The sequence below is a fragment of the Ichthyophthirius multifiliis genome (genome assembly GCF_000220395.1).
Source record: "Ichthyophthirius multifiliis unplaced genomic scaffold scaff_1120509250330, whole genome shotgun sequence".
Classification (NCBI taxonomy): domain Eukaryota; phylum Ciliophora; class Oligohymenophorea; order Hymenostomatida; genus Ichthyophthirius; species Ichthyophthirius multifiliis.
In genome coordinates, this window is record NW_004086847.1 from 6,081 (window position 1) to 33,946 (window position 27,866).

Here is a 27,866-nt window from a genome sequence, read left to right on the forward strand (position 1 = left end):
TTTTTTCTTCCTAATAGTTATTTATTTATTCTAATAAAGGGTTTTTATTTTCTTTATAAGATAATTTCTTATCTAAATAAAGTATATTTGGCTCATTATATGTATTTTTTTATTCTATGTAAGGATTTTATTATATATAAGGATTTTATTCTATATAAGGATTATTTTGTTCTATATAGCGATTACTTTGTTCTCTGTAAAGGTTCTAGCTTTCATTTTTATGACTAGAATTAGAGTTTGTATGGAAGCTTATTTTTTCTTATTATTTTGGTGTTATATCATCATCTTCAAGAATATTTTCTTCTATTTGGGCTATTTGGTATGTATTTTATTCATTTAAATTATCATTTATATGTTTTTATTTATTCTAGTTAACAATTTAATCGGAAAATTATTCTCCTATAGGGTATTAACATGTAGGTGTTAATAATTCAATGTTAGAAATATTCGAAAAATTATTTTATTATTACTGAGATTATTAAATTAAACTATTTAAGGAAGATGTTTACTTATCTTCAGAAGGATTATTAATGTAATTATCTATATATTTATTTTTAGTTATTATTTTAGATTAGGTAGTATTATTTTCGAGATATTTTTCATTGTTTTTGAAATAAAAGAGATTGTCTGGGAATGAAATTTAATTTTTTAAAGATAAATAAAGGGCTGTATTTTCATCATTTTAATTATATTCGGGATTTATTGATAATACTATTATAAATTCTAATATAAAAATATAAAAGCATTTCGAATATTTCTTTTCTTCTTATGATACTTTTTTTTATTATTTTTTTTTTTTTTTTTTTTTTTTTTAAAAGTAAAAAAAGTTTATTATTTTACTTTATTCTCCAAAATAATCTCGACCTCTGGCTATGTCATATATATTTTTTTTGTATAAGGCTATTTTGTAAAACTCTTTAAATAATGCCTTTTATATGCTTTCTTGTTAGTTACGGATTTTCTCAAAAATTATGGATATTACCTTATTTTATGTTTTTTGTAAATACCTATTTTCTATTTTTTAAATAAATAATTTACCTTTACAGCATAAAATGATCTTATTGGTTCTTTTCTTTCTGTTAAAAGACTTAAAGTTATATTTATGATTTTATTGTATATTACATTGTTTCTTATAATTTATTTTAATTTTATTTTAAAAAAATGTTAAAAATACAAAATACATTTCTTATGTGTTCCTTTTTGTTTCGATAAATAATTCTTTTATACATTCGCGATATTTGTTTGAAAATAATTCATTTTTGACATAATATTCTTCTAAAAATTAACTGTTTGTAGACATTTTTATATATATAATTTTATATTTATTAGTAAAAAGTAAAAAATAAAAATAAAGGCGAAATATTTTAATAAAATAAAAATATATATATAAAAAAAAGAATAATAATAAAGTTATAAAAAAAAATTAACTATATTTTATTTTAAAATAATATTTTTTTTTATTAAATTTTTTTTTTTCATAAATCTAAATACTTAGAAACAATTTTATATAGAAACTGTCTTCTTTCAAAAACTGATTTCCAAACATTAGAATCAATAAACTCAATATTATAACCTTTAGATTTAATAAAATGGGTTCTCTAAATTTCATTAAAAAGTTACTTTCCGTTAATAAAATGTTATTATCCCAGTAATTCTATACACAAATTAAGTTCTGGAATAAAAATATCAACAACAAGTATCTTATCAATAACATATTCAGGTAAAGCTCTAATTTTTAAATTATGAAATTTTATCATTTATTCTAAATGTTAATAAACATTCATTTCTGTTCCGCTCCTATCTTCTAAGAAAGTAACTCTTTATAGTCCTTATATGGTATTAAGTTAAAATTGATCCCTCTTAGATTCCAGGAATTTTATTATTTCAACTTTTTAACCTATTTTAGGGTTTACTTCAAGAAATTATAAAGCTTAAATAACTTAAACAAGATGAATGTCCTAAACTTGACTTTTTAGATTAGTTTTGTATTATTTTTTATTTTATTTTTAAATATTTCATCTATATTCTTTACTCCTATTCCTAATATTTGACCTATTTTTCCCTCTAAAACCCTCCAATCTTAAAAAAATGTCTTTTCATCTTCACAAACTAGACATTATTACCAAAAAGTCCAGGACGAGAATCCCAAATCTCTAATGATGTCTTTTTGTTTTTCCCCAAAAAGAAGTTTTAAGTAATTTAATGTAAAAATATTTTCTAGTAATCGTCTAATAAATGAAACTGTATAACTAATTCATGTGTAATTCTAATTAGATTAACTACTGGTATTTTTTAATCTTCTAAAATCCATTTTTAGAATTTGTCAAAAAGTTTCTTTTTTTCCTTTTATTAATCCATAGTTTTAATCAAAGCAATAAAAATAAATGAGATTTTAGCAGATTCTGGCTTTTCAATTAAATTAAAGCATTTTTTCCAATATAAATCTTCCAGTTTTTCCATATTTCCGTATTTTTTTATACCTTGAATTGTTTTTGAAAGCTAAAAAAGATCAATTTAATCTCTGTATTTTAAAACGATTTCCTATATGAAATTTTAGTTGTCTTAATAAAATTTATTATTGATAAGTTTTTCCTTTTCTTCGAAAGCTTAATTTTTGACTAGTCTATTATATATATAATCCATAAATAAATTAGAATAAAGAACACAATTAGGCGATTTTTAAAAAAACACATTTTCAAAAAAGGCATTTATATTTGAATCGACAGTATTCATATATTAAATGCATTTATAAAAAACCGAAAATTCTTTAAAATTTAAGTCTTTTTTTCTCAATTATAAGCTCAAATTATCTTTCAAACTATGTTTTCGGCTTTTTTTTGATATAAAACTAATAAAGTCTACGCCATTTATAAATTTGACATTTTCAAAAAATTCTATTCCGTATAAATTTCGATAATATCAGTTTATAAATTTAACTCGAGAACATCATTTAAATGCAATAAGCAAGAAAATTCTTCCAAAGTAAGAGTCAATATTTATTTTTGGTTATCAGAAAATATCCTCTATTTAAATTTTTATAAAGGTAATTATTTTGCAAAATCTTAATTTTATTTACATATATTAATGAATATGTCTATATCTTATTATATATTAATACTATCATTTATTATTTGAGAAATTTAATTAATTAGAATATTTTATTAGTTTTCATCTTTTTTTATCATTTATATTTATAAAAGGAAGTCTTTTAAATTTTTTTATTTTTTCAAAGGAATTTTTTCTAAAAATTCGGCTTTATTTTTACTTTATAAAGGAAAAAAGTCAATAAAATTAATTATTTTTTGTATATTTATGTCTTATAATTATTTATTTTCTTGGAAAAGTTTTATTAAAAATTCAGAAAAAAAAAACCAGTTTTAGATTGTAAATGATTTTTTTTTTAAAAAGGAATTTTATTAAACATAATTTAAAAAAAATAATATTTTAGAACTATTTAAAGAATAGTTTTTTATATAATTTTTTAAATTTTAGAAAAAAAACATTATTATTTCTTCTTGTTTTTGTACGTTTTATTTCTCTTAATAGTAATTTAGAACTTCCAATAATATTTTTATGTTTTAGATGTTTTATATTGGGATTTTAGGTAAGTATTCAGATAAATATTCGGGAAAAGAAATGAGGATTTAAATCATTTTTTCGTTTTAAGGCATTTTTTCAAGCATTTCTTTTCTCTCCTTGCCATTTATTTTACTATATATGTCATTCTTTATTATTTCTTCTAGATTATTTAACAAAAGAAGTTCGATATATTTCTAATTAAGATGGATTTTGTCCTAAATCATGCTTTTCTATAACAAAAATTAATCCATTTTGAACATTTCTAATAGAAATCTATTAAAAGACGGATCTTTTTTAAATTATCGGTTGGCCTTTATCAAAACGATATTTTATTTAGCACTTTAATGAAGGCTTTGGAATAAAAGAAGTGAATTTTAGTCTAGATTTTTATTAAATTTAGCAAAAAATGTATATATTATTAATAAATCTTGATGCAAATAATTTTTTTGGAAATCTAAAGGGATTTAATTTTCTTATATTTTATTTATAAGAATATTTACGGAAGTTACACTTTTCCAATCTATTTAATTTTGTAGATTTTTTAAAGTTTTATTTTAAGGTTTTCCTTATTGAATCACATTTATATATTAAAAATTATATTTAAGAAAATTTTTTGATATAAAATTTATCATCTTTATTTTATATTATTTTTATTTATATTTTATATATAATTAAAAAAAAAAAAATGAAAAAGATTTTTTTAATTTTAAACTAAATAACATTATATATATATCTATATATTGTGTATTTTTGTATATGTAATTTCATTATTTTTTTATTTTATTTCAAATCGACTCATCTTTTAGGCGCTTAAAAAATTGCATTATTTCCATCTCCTAAAGGCTTATAATCTCCTATTCCATATATATTATTATGCACTTATAATTATTTTCCACTCATATTATAAATCCAACCATCTCTACCGTTTGGGTCTCTACCATTTGAAATTTTTATATTTGGGCTTTTATAACTACCTTATTAAGGTTATTTTCTTGTTAATTATTTTAAACTATATTTATTGGATAAATTAAAGTTATCACTACCATAATCATCATCATCGTCTTAATAATTTGAAAAAGCTAATTTTTTTTTTAAAGGCTTGGTTTTTGGCTTGAGTATCGAAAATTATTATTAGTTTTTTATAAAATTTAAGATTTTTATTGATATTATTATTAAAATGAATTTTGTTATTATTTAGGTTAAATTCTTGATTATATTGATTATTATTAATATTTGCTTTTATCCCCTTATTTTATAGCTGCTAAAGCTTATTAGAAATCTTCATGTTATTTTCTCCAGTCATTATCTTTGGGTTTAATAAGATTTAGCTTTTATTTGAATTTTTCTAATTATTAAGCTTTTTATTCGAAAAGCTTTTATTTTTTCAATGCTTATTTAGTTGGCCCAGGCTTACAAACTGCTTAATGTTTTCCAATTCTGTCCGAAGCGAATTTTCTACCGCATTTAGAACAAGGAACTAAATCTAAATTTCCGTTTTCCATTGCATATTAAGCTTCTTATTTATAATCTTTTTAAGCCTAGGTCATTCCTTTTAGTACATTTCCAGGTTTACAAGCTTTCTAATGTGAAATAAGACTTTCTGGTTTAAAAGTTCTACAACAATTAGAACAAGGCACTAATACATCGTAATTATATTAATCGTAGGCTCTATTGTTATATATGTCTATATCTTTTCGAGTTATATTTTCTTTTGATAATAGCTCCATTAAGCCTGGAGGTTCACGAGGTAAAGGACGATTTGAGGTCAAAGGCCATTTCTCTCTGCAGCTTTTTAAATGAATTTTCAAACTTCTAGTTCCAAATTCTCTACCACATATATAACCTTATTTTTTTTTTTTATGAAATTTTTTTATGAATTTTTTTATTTTATTTTTTACACATTAAAGATATGGGTCTTTGAATCATTTTAGGCAGTTCTTCTTTTGGAAGTTATTTTTGGGGAGGTTTATTGTAATTAAACGTTGTTTTAGTAAGAGAGCCACCTCCTCCTTTTATTTTGGATTATTTTTTGGAAGAAAAGTTTGCAATTCGGCATTCATTTTCATGTAGTAACAATTATGTGGAAGGTATTTTTTTTAAACATATACTACATGATATCATTTTTTGGGATATATTAGGAAGGTTTGGAGCCGAGAAAATGTCTTGTCTATTTTTGTTTTCTGAGAAGTATTTATTTGGTTGTTAAAATATGTTATTGCTAGGAGGTCTTTTGTACATTTTTATTTTTTTTGTGATTTTTTATATTTTTTTTTTAAAAAAAAAAAATTAAGAAAAATAAAAATGCATATAAATAATAATATATTATTATTTCGTAATTTGAGTTAAGACCTCAAATTATAATTTAATAAAGCTAATAGATGGTTATTTATCTATAATTATTATTACCTTATATTTTATTTTCAAGATATTGCTTTTATTATTGTTTTATCTATTTAATTTTTTTACTATGAAAAGTTATTTAATAAGTTTTTTTTTTTAAAAAAGAATATTCACAGATAGATTTTTATAAAAGTTCTTTTATTTATTAACAAAAATTAAAAATAATATTAACAAAATATAAAAATGATACTAAATTTTAATAAAAATCTATTTTATTAACACGAAAAATATTTTATTATAATCTTAAATATAATATTTTCCTAATAATCAGATAAGTCTTATTTTATTAAATATATAAACTTATAAAAAAAAAATATTAATATATATTATTTTTTATTTGTAATTTATTTTTATATTAAATTAAAAGATTATTAATTTTTGTTGGAGAAAAAAATATTATATCATTCTTAATTAGTTTAAAAATATTATTTAATTTCAAATATATCTTCAAAGTCTTTTATTTTCATCATCTTATATAAATTATAAATCTTAATTATTTTATAATTCAGATTGCAATTCAACAATCTTATCTACAAGCTAAAGAATTTTATTTTCATAAATAATTTTTTCTTATTTAAATTAATTTAAAATATCTTTATAATTCTTTAAAAAAAAAAAAAACTCAATAAAAAAATCTTTATTTTTAAAAATAAAAATACAGAAATATGATCTTATTATTCTTTTTGGTGTTTTTATTATTCTTAATAAGTAATTTTTAATTATTGAATTTATTATAAAAGTTATTTAATTTATTATTCTTTTTCTTCTGCATTTTTTTCATGCATGACAATTTATTTATCATATAAATTAAATTAGAATTCTAATTAATTAATTTTCTCTTAATATATTTGAATATCTTAGTTGTAATTATTTTTTTCATTCTCGAAAATTTCCTAAAACTCATCGCATTTTATTATAAGTTCATTAATATTTTCATCTTTTTCAATTATTAATTTGTTTAATTTTTCAATTTCAGATTCTTTTTAATACTTTTTTTTATATATAAATTAAATTAATTATTTAGAAAATTATTAATTATATTATTTTACATTTTCTTAAATTAAATCTTTATTTTTTTTAATATTCTTTGATTTTCTTCTGCTTTTTTTTAAATTTCGTTTTAGAAATTCATTTCTTTTTATTAAGATTCTTCATTTTTTTATTAAATTTAATTTTAAAATCTTTCCGTTTTTTCTTAAAATACTTAAAATTCTGATTCATTTTTTGACTATTTTTCTAATTCAAAAATTATTTTTTTAGATTTTTTTAGTTCTTTTTATAAATTATATGTATACTCTTCAAGCTTATTATTTTAAATAATAATTTCTTTTTATTTTTATTAAAACTTTTAATTTTCCATATTTAAATTATCCAAAATAATATTGCTTTCATTCTAAATTTCTTATTTAAGATTTGATTTTTTCTTTTTTTCTTTTTCTTCAATTATTTAACATTCTAAATTATCCATTTATAAAAGTTTTTCCTCATTTATTTCTTTTTTTTTGTTTTTTTGTTTTTTTTTAAAAAATACATATTTATTAATTTTCTATAATTTTTTATTTTAAAGAATCTATTTGGGCTTATAAAAGGTCTATTTTTCTTTCTTTAGTACTTAAAATAAGCTCATATTTCTTCTTTTCTTCAAATCTTAATTAGTTTAAAGATTTTTCTAATTAATTCATTTTTATTTCATATGTTTTTGGATATACTTTTTTATAATCATTTATCTAATTTTTCTCTAATTAATCTATTAATTATATATTTTCTTTTAAAGCTTTTTTATATTCATCTTTATTATTATTTTTTTAATTTTTTAAAAAAATATAATTAAGAACTTTAAGATTTAGTATTTATTTTGAAATTATCATATTATTTATATTTTTCATTTAATAATTATTTCAAATAAGTGTTTTCTTATTATATTTCTTATGTTTACTATGAAGATTTGCACTTTTACATTTATTGAATTATCAATTCTTTTTCTTATATATTTTTGTTTAAATTATGGATTTTTATTTCGTTTTTCTTGGCTTTATCTTCGAATTATTTTATTATTGGAATATATTAGGTAACTTCTTGCTCTATTTATACTATCTTCTTCATTTATTCTTCTAATTTATAGTATTTTTTTTTCCAATTTTCTTGATTATCATTTTACTATTTTTTAAAAAAAATATATTTATTTCCTTTTTAAATAAAAATACTGAGTTTAACTTTAATTATTTAATTTCTTCCGTTTGATTTTTTAATATTGTGTTTAGGGCATCATTTGTTTTTATCAAAGAATTTATCTTTTCTTACATACAATTCCATTATTCATGAGAAATAGTTATCTATTGATTTATGTATATTATTTAATACTATTTTTTTTATTTTTTAAAATATATATATTTTCACATTAGATATTTATTGCATTTTTTTATTTTATTTTTTTTTCAGTTAAAAATAAAATAATAATAATAAAAAAGTAAATAAATATAATTAATACTTGATTAAGTTTTAATTATTAAATTTAAAATTCTTTATGTTTAAAATTAAGTATTCAATACAATTCTTAATTTAAAAATTAAATAATTTATAAAATAAATATTTTTATTAAGAAAAAATTATATTAATTATAAAAAGACTTTAAAAGAAAAAAAAAAGATATTTTTTTATATTTAATTATATTTATATAAAATCTATAGGTTATCTTATTATTATTCTTTAATGTAATAGAAAAAATAAAATAAAAAATATAAAACACGAAATAAATTCAAATGTAAAATAAACTAATTAAATATTATTTATTCTATTATATTAAATATTTAATTCTTATAATTAAAAAAAAATATAAACACGTATAGTATTTAATTAAAATAAAAATTAAACTTATTTAATAATTTTTTTATAAATTCTTTTAAAATTAATAGTATTTCATTAAAATATTTTAATAAAAATTGACAAAAAAATATAAATTATCACAAAAAAATCAAATAAAACATTATATTTTTTTTAATATTATTATTAATATATTTATGTAAATAATATAAAATAACAATATTATTTTTTTATTCTTAAGTGAATTCTAATTAAATCATAATAAATCCTCTTATTACAACCTCCATAACTGGTCCATAATTCCATATTAAATGTCCACTAAAGAAGCAAGTTAGTTGATAAATCTGTTAAAGTATAAAAAATATAAAATATAAAAAATAAGATTATACAAAATCCTAATATTCCTTGAAAAATGTTACATTTTGGTGCCATACCAGAAATTCTTAAGTTAAAAATATTAAAATTATATAAAATTTCCAAAAATCAAAGAAATTTTTAATATAAGTTCTTAGACTATTCATATTCAGCTCAATGAAATAGTATATAAATAATAAAATTATAATTCTCTATGATATTAAAAAAACTTTATACTCCCAGACTGGGGAATTACTATTTAATATTGTCCAAAGCATTTTCCAAAAAAAAAATTAAATATAATAAAATATATATATGTAAATATTCGCGTGATAAACTCATTCTAAATTAACAAGTAGATATTTCAAGGACCAGAAATACCTCTAACTCCGCTGTATGAAATATTTGCTTAAGCGAATGAAACTATAAAACCCTATTATAAATGATAGGAATAAGCAAATTTTTATAGCCGATGACATAGCGATATTCCAAAACATAATTAATGACTTTATTATATTTGATAAAAATTATAAGGAGCAGAGGAAATAAGTCTTACAACCCATTAACTAAAAGAAGACATAAGTTATTATAACAAATAAAAATAAAAATAGAAGAATAAAGCAAATTATTAGCTAAATATGAACAAATATTTTTAAGCTAAATTATTTATGAGGTGGTTACGAGAGAATATTGATTAAAATTATCAAGAAAAAAAGAGATCAATTAAACTTGAAATCTTATAGCTTAAAAATAATAAGAAATCAGTTAACTTTTTAAACGCGGACGAATACATATGTATTTTAAATATGATAAAAATAATATTAATTTTTTCATTATATGTATTATTTATTATATATGTTTTTTAATTCAGATTATAATATAAACAAAAAATTTAAAAAAAAATATATATATAAATAAAATTAATATATATATTTTTTTTTAAAAAAAAAAACATTAAAAAAATGAAAATAAAAAAAAATCTATTAATAAGTTAATTACAATAATTCGATGATATAATAGTTAAAAATAATATATTAAAACCAAACATAGAAGATTCTCTAACATTAAATCGTTAAAAATCTCCGTCTTTGCCTACTTTAAAATAAAAGAAGAATATATTTGAAAATTTCAGTATAAAGTTAAACGTAGAAAATAAATATGATAAAAATAAAGACATAAATAATAAAATTTTAAAAAGTGATTAAATGGATAATTAATAGTTTAATGAACAAGAAAAACATATACATTAAAAATTAGATAATATGGGTCTTTATATTTCTGACCCTATGGAAAAATAAAATAATTATTATTAAAAAATAAGAAGTAAAATATTAAGCAGTAATTCTTAAGATGTAAATGAAGATAAATTTTTAACACCTTAATATACAAAAAACTAAATCTTAAGAGATGGAGAAAACAACATTAATTCTAAATTTTAAGTATTAGCTTTTAATTCTAGTACTTTGATGTCCAAAAGGTATTTTTTTATTGTGTTTTTTAGTTTAATTTTTTTATTTTTCAAAGAAAATCTTAGTTAAGTTAATTTTATGCTTTAACTAGATATGTAAATACTAAAATTTAAACTAATCATTGAAGAATTTTATTTTATAATTTATCGAAGCTATGTTTTATGATCTTATTATAAATATTTTTTTATTTTTTTGGAAATATGGAACAAGAAATATTAAAATAGCTTTTTTATTTTTTTGTAAATTTAAGAGAAATGTTTTTAATATTTTAATAAATTAATATATTATATACATATTTATATTATATATTTTTCATAATTATTTATTATTTTTATATGTCGATTTTATAGTAAAAAAATATTTTGATATTATATTATTTAATATTTTAAAAATTTATTTTATTAAATTATTGTATTTTTATTTAATTTTTTTTTATACTAAAAAAAAAATATATAAAATAATGGTATTTTCTAAAATTACTTATAATAATTGAGTTTTTTTTTTTTAATTTAGGCATCTTTTTAATTAATAAAAGATTAATGGAAAGACGTAGAACCTGTGCAATAATATGATGGTTCAAGGACATTATTAAACTTGAAATATGATAAAGATTGTAATTAAAAAGAAATATAAAAAATAAAATAAAAAACATAATAAAAATTAATAGATGAAGAGTTAATGGGATATTTCAGATTTATAGTAAAAAATAATGAGTTTAGTGAAAGAAGCTTTGAATTATCAAGATGCGTTTTGGAAATATTAAGTTCAAATTATAATGCATGGTATGTAAGATAAAAATGTTTAGAATTACTTCCTAATTTAAGTTATGAGGACGAATTGTTATTTTGTAATTAAATTGCTTAATAGAATTAGAAAACTTTTTAAATATGGTATATTATATTTATTTATTTTTAAAATAAGGAAAGTATCTTGCTTTTTTAAAAAAAGGTAGCATAGAAGAATTGTTATTGAAAAATTAAAAAATTGTAATGGTGAAATCGAATTTTTAGAAAATGAAATATTTAATAAAGATAATAAAAATTATCATGCATGGTGTTATAGGTATTTTTTTTTATTTTTTTAAGATAATAAAATAATTAGAATTTGGTTATGTTAATATTTTAATTTATATGGTGAAGAATGGGAAAGATTAGATAAATATTTCAAAGAAGATATAAAAAATAATTCAGTTTGGAATTACAGAAGGTTTTTATTAAATAATAAATTTAAGAGCAAATAAATAGAATTAAAAGATGAACTCAAGTTTGTTTTTTAATAAATTTAATTAACTATCGATAATGAGAGTGTTTGGAATTATTTATTCGGTTTATTTAAGACATATGATTTTAAATGTTTATAAAGCGAAAAAGTATAAATATCAGATTAAAATATATTTTAGAGTGATTTTCTTTTTAATATTAATGATTTTTAAGAAGTTGAAGATTTTTGTAATGAAATTATACTTTAGGCTCCTAAAAATAAGTTTTATTAAACTTATTAATTCATATTAAACTGGCTAAAATAAATAAAGATAATATAAAGGAAATCACTGATGTAATAATATATACATATTAATATAAATTATATGTATATATAAATTTATTTAGATTTGTGATTTATTAGCTTATGATTGTGATAAAATTAGATTTAATTACTGGATGTGGTTTAAAGAAAATATAATTAATGATTTCAATGATTTATTATAATGAGTAGAAAACACATTTGTTATTTAAAAAAGTTATCACTTAAAATAGATTTTGATATTAGTATTTAAAAAAAAAAAATATAGTTAATATTTATTTTTAGTTTTTTATTTTATAAAATATTTATTTCTATTTCTATCATTTATGATTTATTAATAATTTTATGTAAAATAAATAATATATTAAATGTAAAATAGTTTGTTTAAATTCATTCATTCTTATTTTATTTTTTTATGTTATAAATATAAATTTGATTTGTAATTTTTTTGATATTTAAATTTATAAAAAAATATTTTTAAATTCTTTTAAAATTTAATATAAATCATTATTATTCAATAAAAATTTATAATTATATTTAAAAATAATTGCTTTGATTTCATTTTTTATATTTATTTTTCAAAAATTATGTTTTTTTAATTTTAGATAATATTTTTTTAATATTTATTTTTAATTTTACTTTTAATTAGAAAATTTAACATTTTTATTATATTAATTAATTTATAAATAATTATAATTAGTTAACAAAATTAGCTTTAATTTTTTTAAAGGACTAATAATCAATCAAATAAAAAAATATAATCAAATTTGATATATTAGATGATTTTATATATTACAACATATGGAATTTAATTAAAACTTTTTAAAATATAATTTTTTTTATATATATATTATAATTTTTTAAAAATATAAATAATAGTTTCATTTTAATAAAATAAAATTTAGTATATAATATATTCTAAATTTATTTATTAATTTTTATAATTAATAATAATAAATAATAAATAATATTAAATTGTTAGACATAAAGTTTTTATCATAAAGTTTATAATATAAAACTATTTAAAAAATAGATAATATATAATAATAATCATTTTTATTTTCAATTATAAAGTATATATCAATCTTTACTAATTAATTAATTTTATGAGTCATTAATGCAATACTTTTAAATTTAAATTTCTTAAGTAAATTTATAAAAATATCTAATATGTAATTTGAAACAAATCCTAATCATATAAAATAATAAATTTGAAGAATATATTTTTTATTTAAATTTAAATTTAAAAATTGCATTTCTATTCTTTAATTCTAAAAAAATTATAGAAATTTAAACAAAATAATTAAAATTTTACTAAATTATTTTCTCATAAAAAATACATAATTTAAATGAATAATTATTTTTTTAAATATTAACTTAGTAATATAGTAATATAATCAATTATAAAAAATTTAAAGTATTTTAAAAATATTTTTATAAAAAATAATTTCTTATTGTTTCAAACATTTTGATTGTCTGAATTTTTTTAAAATGCAATATAAAAACGACTTATTTTCTATTAACAAAAAAAAAATTTCTAAAAACTTAAATAATATATATATACATAAAAAATATTATTTAAAATAGAAATCAAGTGTTTATACAATTATACAATTTTTTTTTAAAATAAAAAAAAAATATTATAAAAAATAAAAATGAATAAACAATTCCAAAAATATTTTTTCTCAACATAATAGAAATCTTTAAATTAATTCTACATCCCTAATAAGGTTTAACCTTTGCAATTTAATCCTCAATCCAACTCTCCAGGTACCCTATCCCCTAAAATATAAAAAAATTCCCCCTGGACAAAAGACGAAGTAATTGAAAGTACCGAAAAACATGTAGTTTTTACCTGGGGAGCTACCGATACTATGAGAAAATCAGCAAAAGACTTCGTAAGAGGTGAAGGTATATATTTAATCGACTATGCCGGCAATAAATACATTGATTGGACTTCTCAAGCAGTTTCAAATAATTTAGGTTATACAATTCCTGATTCTATCCATGACGCGATTTCTAAATAATTAAAAACTCTTCCAAATTTATACGGTGGTCTTACTATATCAGAACCAAAAGCAAAATTAGCATAAATCCTAAACGATATAACTCCTTCTAATATAACCGGTTTCCTATTTCCATGTACTGGTAGTGATGCTAATGAAGTAGCTATTAGGGCCGCTAGACGTTTTACTGGAAAATAAAAAATACTTACTAGATATAAATCTTATCATGGAGGGAGCATTGGTTCATTGACTGCTACTGGGGATTTTAGGAGGTAATTCGCTGAAAATGGAGTTTCTGGTTTTGTAAAATTCTTTGATTTCTAAGCAATGTAGTTTTAATGGGGGAAGAATTAGGAAGAAAGTATTAATAATTATTTGGCTTATTTGGAAGAATTGATTATTAATGAAGGACATCATACTGTAGCAGCTATTATGATTGAAACTATTACTGGAAGTGGAGGTGTTTTAATAAATCCGGACGGTGTTTTGAGAGGAATACGTAGTTTATGTGATAAATATAAAATTTTGCTTATTTTAGATGAAGTTATGGTTGGTTTGGGAAGAACAGGAGAATTTTTCAGCTTTTAAAGCTATGAAGGAATTGTACCTGATATTTTTACATGTGCTAAAGGGATATCTGCAAGCTTTTTACCATTATCAGGAGTCGGGTTTTCGAAAGAAATTTAAGATTACTTCAGAACAAATGCTTTGGGATGGGGAACTACTTTCTAAGCACATCCAGTATCATGCGTTTGTGGATTAGAAGTGATTAAATATATGATTGATAAGGAAATTATCTAACATGTGAAGAAATTGGAAAAAACCATGCATAAAAGAATGGAAGGATTACTGTAGAAACATAATTGTTTAAGATAAGGGAGAGGAAGGGGACTTTTTGGAGCTTTCGATATTGTAGGAAAAGATGGGTAGCTGATTTAAATGAATTATAGTGATCCGAATCCTGAACCAGTTATAAAGTTTAAATAAAGATTATTGGAAAATGGCATCTTTATGTGGGTAAGGGCACCTGTTTTACATTGTGCACCGCCTCTTATTATTACTGAAAGTGAACTTAATGATGGGTTTGATAGACTTGATGATGCTTTAAAAGTTATGGATCATTGATTTTTTATTTTTTAATGTTTTTTATTTAAATTTATAAATATTATATTGTTTTATTTTAAAAATGTTTTATTTATTTTTGAGGGCAATATTTATATTATGTTTTTTAATATATTTTTTAAAAAAAAAGAGTGGATTTTTATTTTAAAAGGATAAAATTTAATTTATCTAAAAATTATTTCATATTTTTATATAAAATAGAAAAAAAAAAGTTAAAACTAAGTCTTATTAACTCTATAAATATTAATAATAGAAAAGAAAAAATATTAATAATAATAACAATTATAAAACAAAACAAAAATAATATATAAAGAAAAAATATATATATTACAATTAAAATTAATTTAATAATAAAAAAAGAAAAATGCAATCATTAAATTTAGATTCAAACGCAGATAAATTTTTTTTGGTCTGTTTAATGTCTTTATGTTCATATATATTTCTATCATAATGTGACGATTTAATAAAGAACAGTCTGGTAGTATTTTTAGTATCAAAATTGTATAAAATAGACTTAAGAATAAATAATACAAATGATCAATTTTTCAATGCTTCTTTTTCTGATTTTTTACCTATAAAAAAAATATTATGCTTAGTAATAATTTTACAAAAGAAAATATGCCATATGTTATTATTATATGTATTATTTACGGAAAGTATTCTTAGTTTATTCACTATTTAATTTTGGATTGAAAAAATGCAATTAATATCAATTATTTCGAATTGTTTTGCTTCTCATTTCTGTATATAGGGATTTATGGAAGGAAAGTTTTGGGTCCCTTTTTTAGTCCCATTATTTTCTTTGATTTGGAATGCATATTTAGTTACTTAATATGATTTTTTTTCTATATATTTACTTCCTTCAATTATTCTTTTAGTATTTTTTATTTTCTCTTATCTTATTACAATCAATTTCGTCAATGTCTCGTGTGTTTTTAGGACTAGATTTATAGAAAATATAGCCGAACATGTCGAATAAGTAGGCAGTTTTTAACTAGCTATTTAAGTTCTTTAATTATTTAATACTTATTCCCAAAACTGGACTTTAAAAATTCTCGCTGGACCCTGTATGACGATTATTGGAGTGAATTTTACTGTAAAAGCATTTCATTATCCAGAATAATTCTTTTTAAGAAGTTTAGCTTAAAGCTATAATTAGAATGATTGTGCAATTTGTTTAGAAGACTTGAATGTTAAACCTATTTAAAACATTACATTGACTGGTTGTTTCCATTTCTTTCATTAAACATGCCTTGATGATTGGACGGGAACAAAGAAGAACTCATGTCCAGTATGCAGATAATGTATAGAAGAAGAAGATGAATGTAGTTAATAAACTTAAGATAATTTATAGTATATTAATTTGTTGGATTGAATTTTTTTTTTTCAAATATATAATTATATTTTTTTTTATTATATTTTTAACTTTTGTATGTGTATATAATTATTATTAATTTTATTAAATTTTCTTTTTTTTTAAAAAAAAAAAAATCAGAATTTTCTAAAAATTGTTATATTTATAAAAATCAAAAATATTATGAAAAACAGCATTGCATAATAAGTTCTTATAAAATGAAGAGAACTATTATTATTTATATATTTTAAAAATATAATTTATATAAATAACCTTATATATTTCCCTTGAAATAAAAACATGAATATTATATCCAATTAAGTCCAATTTTATTTCCCTTTATATCTTAAAAAATTCAAAATATCAGCTACATAAGTATAACAATTATTACTATTTTATAAAGAAAATAATTAAAATCAAAAGTGATAAAAAAAAAATATTTAAAAAAATATTATTTTTTAGAACTCATAAAAATGATACTATAAATTAATATTAAAATAAAATTAAAAAATATTTTATATTATATATATTATATACATATAATCAATAAACAATAAATAAATAAAATTAAATATAATATTAATACTTTCATTGATTTATACTTTTTATTAGCTTTAATTATGCATTCATCATAAAATTCAATATCAAAATAATGCTTATCTAACTTAATATACCTATGATAGAGCAATAATAAATAAAAAAATATTATATATATTTTACTTTAAAGGAGATCCCTAATAAAAATCCCCTATCTTAAATATTTAAATATATATATTAAAATTAATAAATAAATGAAGGAATTACATTTATCTTATAGTCATTTGAAAAATCATGTATATCACCATTAGAACTATTAATAAATAACAAAAATTAAAATAATAAATATTAAATAATTAAACTTTCCTATTCCTATATATCCAAACATAGGAAATATCCATTATAAATAATAATAAGTAGTCCATACAATGCAGTAAGGAAATATTTCATTATTTGGATCGAATTTAACTTCTTAATCTATTTCATTATTTATTGAAGAACTTTTTTCGTTCTAAAAAACAACGTAATTTTTCATTCTTATTTTTAAAAATATTTTTTTGTTTTATTTGTTTAAACTTAAATTTAAAAGAAAAAAGTTTTAAAATTTAAAGTTTTTTTTAAAAAAAGATAATTTTTATTATTTATTTAAGTTATTATATCAAAATACTTTTGATTTTGAAAAAAAACTCATTTATAGTTTATTTTATTTTAAATATATTTTAAAAAATTAATAATGTAATAATAAAAAAAAAAATATAATTTTTTATTAAATAATTTGTTTATTTTTATTTGTGTTGAAATTATATTAATGATTTTTTTATAAATCAAATAATCAATAATAAATATAAAACTCATAAAGCAATAATATATAAAATTTTAAAATTTAATAAATATAAAATTTATATATTTGAATTATTTTAATAATTAAAACTAAATTAAATGAAATATTAATAAGTTTAACAAAAAAAATAAAAAAAATATATATATAATGGTAAATAAATATAATTATATAAATTTTATCAATAAAATTAGTAATAAATAAAATATTTTAATATTTATATTAATTTAAATTTAAATATTTTTTTGATTATTTAATCAAATTAAATTATATTTTTTTATAATTCGCATTAATAATTATATAATAAAATTTATATTTATAATAAAGTTATAACCTTATAATTTTTAAATTATTGATTACATATATCAATTTTTAATTTTATAATAAAAAAATAATAAAAATCAAGATAAAAAAATAAAATTGAATAAAAATTAAAAAAAAAAAATAGAAATACAAATATAAAAAAATATGTATATATAATAAAAAAATTATTAAAAAAAAAACTAAAAAAATAGAAATATATATCAAATCAATTAAAAAAAGAAATAATTAAAATAACAATAAATATAAATATATATATATTTTAATTTATATGTATATTTATATATAATATATATATATATATATTTATAAATACATAAACATAATTTTATTTATTTTTAATTATATATAAAAAAAAAAATTAATAAAAAAAAATTTTATGCGCGAAATAAGCATTTTCTGTACATACGAAGAATCCGATGAATAAATTATAATTCAATTAGAAGATCATTTAGAAGATTTTTCTTATTTAGATTAATAAATTTTAATAAGTTTATTTGAACATTATGGTTTTCCTCCATTTAAACAATTAGAAATAAAATATATAACAATTCAAAATAAATATGGGAAAAAATAGACCAAAATTTTTATGAAGAAATCGAATATTTACAAGATTCTGAAAATGATTATTATTTTTAAGGCGGAATTCATATAAAATTAAATAAATAAGACTCCGATGTTATTATACTAGATTCAATAAATGCATTATATTAATTAATAAACGACTAATACAATAAACTTCAATCCATAATGAGCAAAACATAATTAAAAATAGAAGATTTATCTTCACAAATTTAATAAATTTAATAAAAAATAAATGAAAAAGATTAGCAAATACCCAATTTTAAAAATGTAAATTAAAAAAATAAAGTAATTTTTAATAGTCCTGAAAATAAAGGACCTATTTTTGATATTCCAGTGTAAAAACATGGGCCTATATTTGACTTTGGTGAAAATGATGACGAAATATTTCAAACAAAAAAACCAATTTTTGATGTTTCTCCAACTAATAAACCTATTTTTAATTTTTTTGATGATATAAAAGTATAAAAATCTTGTGAAAAAATAGAAAAATCATAAGAATAAATATAATTAGAATAATAATAATTAGAATAATAGAAATTAGAATAAATTAAATAAGATTAAGAATAATAATAATAATAATAATAATAATAATAATAATAATAATAATAATCATAATAATAATAATCATAATAATCATAATAATCATAATAATAATAACAATAAAATTAATTTTTTTTTAATTATCTTGTTCTCCTTCGAAATCAAAAGCTCAAGAATTCACATTTTTTCAATTAGAAAATTAAAAAATGATTTAAAAACAACTAACAATACCACCTTCTCCTATAATTCCTATAATTAGTAACCATAAATAATCTAAATAAAAAAAAAGATTCAGAATAACTGTAATGTTCGCAGAACCTCTAGTTTAGAAATCCAAAATAATAAAATCAGCTGGAGATCCTGTAGGTTTTGAGTAAGAAATCAAATACCTATATGAGTTTTTGAAAACACCTAATAAAGAAATAGACTTGGAAATTCAAGTCGCTAATTTAGATAATTTGGAGAAATCTTTAAGTTTAAAAACTGATATTTTACATATTATTTGTCACGGTGATTTTTCTTAATAAGAATAAAAATACTACCTTTCATTCGAAAATGAGAACTCTGAATTAGATACTATAACAAGTATTCGTTTTAAGAATTTTTTCTAAAACAAATTAAAAAATTTAAAGTTGGCATTTGTAAATGCATGTCATTCAGAGGAAGTCGCACGATTTTTTTCGAAGCTGGAATTCCATTTGTGGTATCAGTTTAATAAAATTTAAAAATAGAAGATACGGCAGCTACTACTTTTTCCAAAACATTCTATATAGACCTTATTTTAGGAAAAACAATATAATAAGCATTCGAGTCTGCCAGCTTAACACTTAAATCTAAACTTCATGACAATTGTTATACTTGCTGTTGTGCACATAAACATTCTAATGATTGCGAATGGCAATAATATGCTATGGATAATGGATACACTAAAGCACATCTATTACATTAGTAGTTAATGGAATGTAATTGTAAAAATGCGAAAGAAACTTTACTACATAATGATAATTGTAGGTCTTTGTCTTCTTTTTTAGCTGCTTTTCCAGAAGATGGGGAAAAAAGCGGAAGAATTAAATATATAAATTTTATCTAAAAATTAAATATATGCTTGTTGTTGTTAACCTTATGGAACACCACATGATGAAAGTGCAAAATTCTAACTAATGGCAAGTTAAGATCCGAATCAAGTCAGCTTTTAAGTTGAAGATGGGGATATGAAAGTGGTGTCGAATTTCAATATATTTGATTCTGATTTTTAATCACCAGTAAGACTTTTTGGAAGAAATGAAGAAATTTATTAAGTTTACAAGGCTTTAAATAAATTAGATTAAGAACATAGAATTGTAGTAGTTTATGGAAATAAAGGAAGTGGAAGAACTGCTTTAGCTAGCAAATGTGCAAGGTAATATATAAAAATTAATATTATAATTTTTAATTTATATATTTTTTATTATTTTTTTATATATTTAAGACATTTAAAAGAAAGAGGGTGTATAAATTAAACTATTCGTGAATTTTAATTTGAGAAATAAATTTTAAATGATAATATAAATAAGATATTTTTAAAAAAAAAAATTCTTATTCTATTTCGAATTTCAAAGAGCCTGAAAAGGTGCTTCTTATTTTAGATTTGGATTTAAATTCCTAAATTTATAAAAAAAAATAGCTTGAAGATTTTATTAATGAATATTATGATAATTTATATTTGAAGTTTATTCTTATTTTTGATTTAAAACCTGATTTATCTAGATGTCAATTATAAATAGAATATATAGAACTACAACCTTTGACTGAAAATTCGACCAATGCAATATTTAATCACCATATATCAAATATACTATAACAGTAATTGTACAAAGACGTATTTTTCGAGGAGCAATACACTTAATTATTAAACACTATGCCGAAAATGCCTAAAAACATAATGAAAATAATCGAAAATTTTAGATCAGGTATATCAATAAATACAATTTTATAATTTTAATAAAGCAATTAAAAAAACGCTTAAGAAAACCAAATATTTAACTTAGCAATAGAAGAATTAAAAACTAATAAAAAGAAATAATACGAAATACTAATTTTAATTTCTTAATTTCCACACGGAGTATCTTTTGACGATTTAAAATATATGGAATGCAAAAATTAAATATTTTAAGATTGGAAAAAAATTATTGAAGACCTTTTAAACTAAAGCCAATAATATAATAAATTACAAACTGAAAGTGATGAGGAAAATGGAATTTTCGAAAGTAATAACAATAGTAATGGTAATATAAATAGTAATAATAATGTAAATAGTAATAGTAATAGTGGCTCTAAGAATAATCATAAAACTAAATATTCTGAAGATGATAAAATGTTTAAATATGGAAAATATTACTGGATGTATATTATTCCTAATTTTTTGGGATCAAAACTATTTTTACCTAAGAAATTTTTAATAAGATAATTGAAGAAAAATGACGATTTTAAAAATGATGTTATTTAAAAATAAATTTAAGTTTTATATCATTTCGAAAATTTTTTAAAAAGAATACTTTATGTAAAAAAAAGTAAATATTCTCCGAAAAAAATATTAGAATATTCTAATTTGAGCTAAGGAGGAATATTTGCTTTTGACTTTAATCTTTATGATGATTTTAGTTAGAAGAAATCAGCTTAAAATAAATGGATAATTTAAAGGACCTTTTCGTAAAATTTTGATAAAGAATTCTTCTAGTAACATCCTTTGGATATTATATTTTAGTAACATTAGTTTAATTTTGAGTATTATTTAAATAAATAAAATATTTAGACGTTTTTAGAATATATAAGTTTAAAAAATTATATATATAATTATTATATATATTATTTTAATAAATATATTAAATTTTTAAATATATTTTTTTAATTTTTATGATAATTTTTTTTTTTTAGATTCTAATTAATGTCAAGAAAAAGCTAAAATAAAAAAATCATATAGCAATTTTGTATTAAATGTGATATCATTATAATATTTAATTGGAAGCGAATTACTTTTAATATAATGGTATGAAAATGCAATAAAAATAATAAATGAGATTCTTGTTTTTGAAGAAAACTGGCATTTTGAAATTATAAAAATAAAAATTTATCTAATAATTATAAGCTATTTTTATGAAAAAACTTTTCTTTAATAAGAAATAGATTAAATGTATTTTAATAAATATATTATATAAATTTAAGAAGTTTAAAAACTATCATAAAATTTGACTAATAATGCTAAGTTTTTTGATGAAAATTTCGTTCTGTAATACTATATATTTGAAATCATATTTAAATATTAATATAAAAATATAAAAATATAAAAATTATATAATTATATAAATATATAAATATATATTTATATATATATATTTATTTTATATTTTTTTTTTTATTAATATATATTTTTTTCCTATAAGTTAGATTATTTAAACTGAAATTCTTTATATTATTTCAATTACAATTTCTTTTATTAACTAAAAGTATTCTCCTATTTATATTTAATAAAATTATGAAAAATTATAAATGCTTTTCTAGCTTTTAAATATATAAAGTTTAGATTTATACTAAAGCATATAAACTATTATATTAAAATTAAAGAATAGTATTTAAGATTTAAAACATTATGATATTTAAAAAATAAAAGAATTTAATTTTCATTATTTAATATAGGATAATTGTTTAGATTTATTAATAGGAAAACTATTGATGGTTTTAGGAAAACTATATGGATTGCAATATTAGAAAAAATATGATGAAAGTTATGTTGATATTTTGGAATAAAGTATAAAAATTTTTTCTGAATGGAAAGAAGATTTATTAAAATTCGAATGCTTTAAAGAATTTACAAACTAATTTTTTAAAAATTAAAAATTATAATAGAAAATTAAAATAACAGAAAAACATTTAGATGAGTTTTTAACATAGGAAATGTTCTCATAATAAATTATAAAAGCTTAATAATTATAAGGGGATAATTTTTCTATTTATTCATTTAGCAATAAATTCTATAAAGAATAAATTTCATTAAAAAACTAATGATTGTATTATTTATTTATTATATTGAAAATTTTATTCTTACAATAAAAAAATATATATATAAATATATAAAAATATAAATATATATATTTATATATTTATAATTATTTTTATTTATATATCACATACATAAAATTAAAAATAATATACTGAAAAATACTAACATACTAAAAGCATTTTTAAATGTTTATTATTTACTTACTTCTGGTGATACCTATTCTATATATAAATATTATTATTTTTTTTAAATAATATTAATTATTGAATTTTTACCTTCCAAATGATCAGTAATATCATTTTATTTTTACTTTTTTATTTTTAATATTATATTATAAAAATAATATTAATTAAATTTTAAATTTATTAATTACATTTAATAATCCAAATAATGATGGGAAAAATCCATAACCTGCTAAAGGGACACCTAAAGATAAATTCATTGAAGACATCATCTATTTTAAATGATATATATATATATTTATATATATAAATAAATATTCTTTCATAAATAAATTATACCCCTCCTAAATGATTTCTATTTCTTTAAGGATTTTGCCTCACAGGTACTTACCTTTTTGGTATGCTTGGATCTCTTTATAAAATATAAAACATAAATTATTAAAAATTTTCCAATACATTTAAAATAAAAAACCTTTAATCTTAATTAATATCTGTTTCATTTCTTGTATACAGGGGAGTTATTTATTCTTTACGAATTCCATTTTTACAGTTTGGGCAAACTAAATATTCATTATTTTAATTAAGCCACTAAAAGATAGATTTTCATTAAATAAGTTAAAAAAAAATATTACTCTATAAAAACATGGCCAGCTTTCAAAAATTAATATTTATTTTTTGTAAAACACAATAAACATACCAAAACAAATGACCGCATTATGTAACTACTGGTTCTTTTGCAACTTCTAGGCAAATTGTGCATTCAAATTTTTCTAATTAGTTATTTACATTATTTTATTCTTCCATTATATATTTATATTTTTTAATATATGTTATTTATATTACTTTTTTTGTAATTAAAAAAATTAAAAACTATTTTAAATATTGATAAAAAAAATAAATTAACTTACTTAAAATTAAGTTCAAATAATACTAATTAATAACTTAAATTTTAAAAAAATATTTTAAAAATTTATTAAACTAATCAATCACCACTAAAGAATATTCTTAATTTTTAAAATAATATATTAAAAATGCCTTATTTGTATGAATTTTAAAAATTTTAGAAGGGTGTAAATATGAAATTCCAATTTAAATATTATTATCTTGAAATATAAAATTAATTAAGTATTGTAAGTTTTTAAATTTCATATTTTTTCAGGATTTGCTATTGATGTTTTAGAAAACTTAGGAGTATAAATTTCTAAATCAGAAATCGGAGGTTATTTATATTTATGGAAAGTGGTCGGTCGGTTTTTTACTTTGAATTGATGAAGAATTAGTTGTGGATTTACTCGTTCAAAGATAGTTAGTTATGTTATTTTAAGATAAGAAACTAAATATTATTCATAGAAATATTAAGAATGTATTAAAGCTTAAAAAGTTTTTTTATATTTTTTAGATAAAAGATATTTTCCCTTTTTTAAAAAAGTTATTCATTAAAATTTAAGTAAATATTAATTAGGAATTTATTAGATAATACAATTAGAATTTTAGAAAAAAGTTTTATTTGTATCCTTTTATTGGATTTATAAGAAATCAACTATTATCTTTTAGGAACAATTAATATTTTTTTTTATGGAAATTGTTATTTATGAACTTTAGCTAAAGACTACATTAATAATATATAAGTTTAACATATGGAATATTAAATTATTTATATTAAAATGGTTTATTAATTGTTTCATAAAATAAAAATATGTAAATGTCTTTTTTTATTTAAAATTTTAGTTTAATTAATATTCTTTTTAATTTAAATAAACTATTTAGTTTTTAACTATTTAAATTAATCTATTATATAAATTAAAAAAAATGAAATAATTTCAATTGTTTAATTATATTTATTTATATAAATATTTATTTATTTTTTTATATTTATTTTTATATTATATTATTATTTTTATTGTAGAATTTAATTTAATATTTTATTCTTTAAAATGTTTTTCTTTGTTAATATTTAATTAATATTTTTATATTTTTATAAAAAAATAAGTAAAATTTATTTAAAAACTTATTAGAAAATAAAATAACTAAATAAATAAAGGAGTATCTGAGAAAATAGCAAGTGCAAAAATTTATATTGTTAACTTATTTGAAGAGAATTTTATTTTAAATCTCAATTATTTTTTTATAAATTATACATTACAAATTGATAACTAAGTCTTACTTTTAAGCCATTTTTAAAGCTATCCCTTTTTAGAATAAAAATAAATTTTAAGCTACTATAAATTTAAATGTATTTAATATTCTAAAAACATAATTATGTATGCTTTTTTCTTATTTAATATTACTTTTATCTTATCTATAATGTGTACTTTAATTATTAAATAATTCATGTTTATTATATATTTTAGTATAGATTAGTAATAAAGTAAAAATAATATCATATAATTTAATTTCTTTCGTAATTTAATTCATTAATATCAAAAATTAGTTATTGTTTTAAAAGTATTATTTTTAATGAAGAAATAAATTTTATGATGATTCTGATTTTTAGAAAATAAATATTAATTTTTAATACATTAAATTATATAATAATGAATTTTGTACTAAATATTTTATTATAAATTATACTTTTATGTACTTAGAAAAATTTATTAAAAATATATTAAATATTTAAAAAGTATATTATTTTTTAATATTATTTTAAAATTTAATATAATTTATATTCAAATATCTGTATGTATTAGTATTTAATTATAACTTAAGAATATATTGATAAAAATAAAAAAATAAATTTTAAGGTCATTAATATTAATTGATATTTATATTATTTAATAACTAAAAAAATATATATATATATATAAAAAATATTAAAAAAAACATTTAAAATATTTAATTAATAAAAAAATAATTAATAAATAAAAAAGATAGTAATATATTAAAAAATTATGTATAAAAAAAATTATGAAAATTAATAATTAATTTAATTTTATTTATTAAAAAATTAGATATATTTTTAATAGAATGTAAAAAAAAAAAATATTAAAATTTATTGTATATATATATATAAATATATATATATATATATATATATATATATATATATATTATTGTATTTATTTTATTTTTATATATATTTTATAAATCAGAATTTATTTTTTTTCCTTTTTATTTTTTATATAAATAAATTATCTTTATTTTTTATATATTTTTATATATAAATTATTTAAAAAAGGCCAATACTAATTATTTTCTCATATAAAAAATTTTATTTTTTATTTTTATGTTAAATTTTTTATTTTAATATTGAATCTTTTTTTTTATATATATTTATTTATCTTATCTTATTTATTTTTTTATTTATTTTTATCTTTTATATATTTAAATTTTAGTTATAATTTTTTAAATTTAATAATCATTTTATTAAAAATAAAATTAAAATTTATTTAAAACATCATCTTTTTCATTATAAAGTTTATAGTATTAAATTTTATTTTTTTATATTATTATGCTTTTTTATTTTCATCTTATTAAAATTTTTTAATATATTTATTTTTGTATATTATAATTTTAGTTTCTCTCTTTTTTATATATATATTAAATAATTTAAAAAAATATATATTTTAGATACAAATAAGTCTAAATTTGTATAATTTATATATTATATATTAATTAAATATTATTAAAGCATTAAAATAATTCTTGTAACTAATTTATTTTCTAAAACGTATAAATATAATAAAAATATATTGAAACTAAATAAAAAAAAAATTATAAATGAAAAATGAAAAAAATCAATACTAAAAGTAATTTTCAGCTTTAAAAACATCTTCCAAGTTCACATATTTATACAAATCAAGTTCTTTTTATCCATATTTTTTCCTTATATTACTTAAACTACTCACTGGTCTCATAAAAAGTTTCAAAACAGAAAAAATTATTAAATTTTAATATTAAGAATCTTAGAAATTTCTAATTATTTCGAAAAAATTTCCTTAGTTTTTTCTTTATAATCTTTAAATTTGAGAAACCTCTAGTTTTTCTGTCCAGGATTCTTTTTTTTTTATTTAATTTTTTTTATTTTTCCATATCTTTTTCCTTTCAAATTTCTCTTTTTCTTTATTTAATAAAAACCATTCAGTTTTTTATATTTATTCTAAATTTATGCGTTAATTTTCATCTTCTTCTAACATTTTTTCTATTAAATTTTTTACTGCTATACTCTTTTCACCATTTAGTCCTTCAAAAAGTTTCCAAAACTC

At 17.5% G+C, this 27,866-nt stretch overlaps 4 protein-coding genes across 4 annotated transcripts, besides 41 other annotated features; 3 read left to right on the top strand and 1 right to left on the bottom strand. All coding sequences in view use genetic code 6, as the record gives it.

Moving 5' to 3' along the window:
• The first annotated feature begins 107 nt into the window (after positions 1-107).
• Positions 108-163: a microsatellite.
• Positions 143-194: a microsatellite.
• A 581-nt stretch (positions 195-775) lies between these two features.
• Positions 776-813: a microsatellite.
• Positions 814-1,365: 552 nt separating this feature from the next.
• Positions 1,366-1,409: a microsatellite.
• Positions 1,410-4,214: 2,805 nt separating this feature from the next.
• Positions 4,215-4,246: a microsatellite.
• Positions 4,247-4,365: 119 nt separating this feature from the next.
• IMG5_066200 (zinc c2h2 type family protein, putative) lies at positions 4,366-5,817 on the bottom strand (the record flags this gene model as incomplete). The annotated part of the gene is made up of 2 exons (XM_004036872.1): positions 4,366-5,422; positions 5,478-5,817. The coding sequence occupies 2 exons, from the start codon at positions 5,815-5,817 to the stop codon at positions 4,476-4,478; spliced, it is 1,287 nt and encodes a 428-aa protein (XP_004036920.1). The 3' UTR covers positions 4,366-4,475.
• Positions 5,432-5,465: a microsatellite.
• A 305-nt stretch (positions 5,818-6,122) lies between the features above and the next one.
• Positions 6,123-6,164: a microsatellite.
• A 2,370-nt stretch (positions 6,165-8,534) lies between these two features.
• Positions 8,535-8,568: a microsatellite.
• Positions 8,541-8,603: a microsatellite.
• Positions 8,604-9,147: 544 nt separating this feature from the next.
• Positions 9,148-9,179: a microsatellite.
• Positions 9,180-10,913: 1,734 nt separating this feature from the next.
• Positions 10,914-10,955: a microsatellite.
• A 268-nt stretch (positions 10,956-11,223) lies between these two features.
• Positions 11,224-12,175, top strand: IMG5_066210 (hypothetical protein; the record flags this gene model as incomplete). The annotated part of the gene is made up of 3 exons (XM_004036873.1): positions 11,224-11,512; positions 11,571-11,684; positions 11,724-12,175. The coding sequence occupies 3 exons, from the start codon at positions 11,224-11,226 to the stop codon at positions 12,173-12,175; spliced, it is 855 nt and encodes a 284-aa protein (XP_004036921.1).
• A 574-nt stretch (positions 12,176-12,749) lies between these two features.
• Positions 12,750-12,789: a microsatellite.
• A 294-nt stretch (positions 12,790-13,083) lies between these two features.
• Positions 13,084-13,119: a microsatellite.
• Positions 13,120-13,798: 679 nt separating this feature from the next.
• IMG5_066220 (hypothetical protein) lies at positions 13,799-15,334 on the top strand (the record flags this gene model as incomplete). The annotated part of the gene is made up of 1 exon (XM_004036874.1): positions 13,799-15,334. The coding sequence occupies one exon, from the start codon at positions 13,799-13,801 to the stop codon at positions 15,272-15,274; it is 1,476 nt and encodes a 491-aa protein (XP_004036922.1). The 3' UTR covers positions 15,275-15,334.
• Positions 15,335-18,393: 3,059 nt separating this feature from the next.
• Positions 18,394-18,452: a microsatellite.
• Positions 18,407-18,469: a microsatellite.
• A 94-nt stretch (positions 18,470-18,563) lies between these two features.
• Positions 18,564-18,633: a microsatellite.
• Positions 18,565-18,632: a microsatellite.
• A 767-nt stretch (positions 18,634-19,400) lies between the features above and the next one.
• Positions 19,401-19,452: a microsatellite.
• A 16-nt stretch (positions 19,453-19,468) lies between these two features.
• Positions 19,469-19,569: a microsatellite.
• A 182-nt stretch (positions 19,570-19,751) lies between these two features.
• On the top strand, positions 19,752-21,237 carry IMG5_066230 (hypothetical protein; the record flags this gene model as incomplete). Its single annotated transcript, XM_004036875.1, has 4 exons — positions 19,752-20,031; positions 20,220-20,408; positions 20,710-20,845; positions 21,219-21,237. 4 exons carry the CDS (start codon positions 19,752-19,754, stop codon positions 21,235-21,237), a joined length of 624 nt encoding a protein of 207 aa, XP_004036923.1.
• Positions 20,860-20,910: a microsatellite.
• Positions 20,879-20,911: a microsatellite.
• Positions 21,238-21,700: 463 nt separating the features above from the next.
• Positions 21,701-21,752: a microsatellite.
• Positions 21,701-21,754: a microsatellite.
• Positions 21,755-22,285: 531 nt separating this feature from the next.
• Positions 22,286-22,334: a microsatellite.
• Positions 22,311-22,352: a microsatellite.
• Positions 22,353-22,733: 381 nt separating this feature from the next.
• Positions 22,734-22,818: a microsatellite.
• Positions 22,782-22,822: a microsatellite.
• Positions 22,823-23,532: 710 nt separating this feature from the next.
• Positions 23,533-23,574: a microsatellite.
• Positions 23,541-23,571: a microsatellite.
• Positions 23,560-23,606: a microsatellite.
• A 1,890-nt stretch (positions 23,607-25,496) lies between these two features.
• Positions 25,497-25,563: a microsatellite.
• Positions 25,518-25,566: a microsatellite.
• Positions 25,520-25,565: a microsatellite.
• A 923-nt stretch (positions 25,567-26,489) lies between the features above and the next one.
• Positions 26,490-26,530: a microsatellite.
• Positions 26,498-26,528: a microsatellite.
• Positions 26,498-26,551: a microsatellite.
• Positions 26,552-26,659: 108 nt separating this feature from the next.
• Positions 26,660-26,712: a microsatellite.
• A 162-nt stretch (positions 26,713-26,874) lies between these two features.
• Positions 26,875-26,930: a microsatellite.
• Positions 26,920-26,971: a microsatellite.
• Positions 26,922-26,974: a microsatellite.
• Positions 26,932-26,970: a microsatellite.
• Positions 26,975-27,866: the final 892 nt, after the last annotated feature.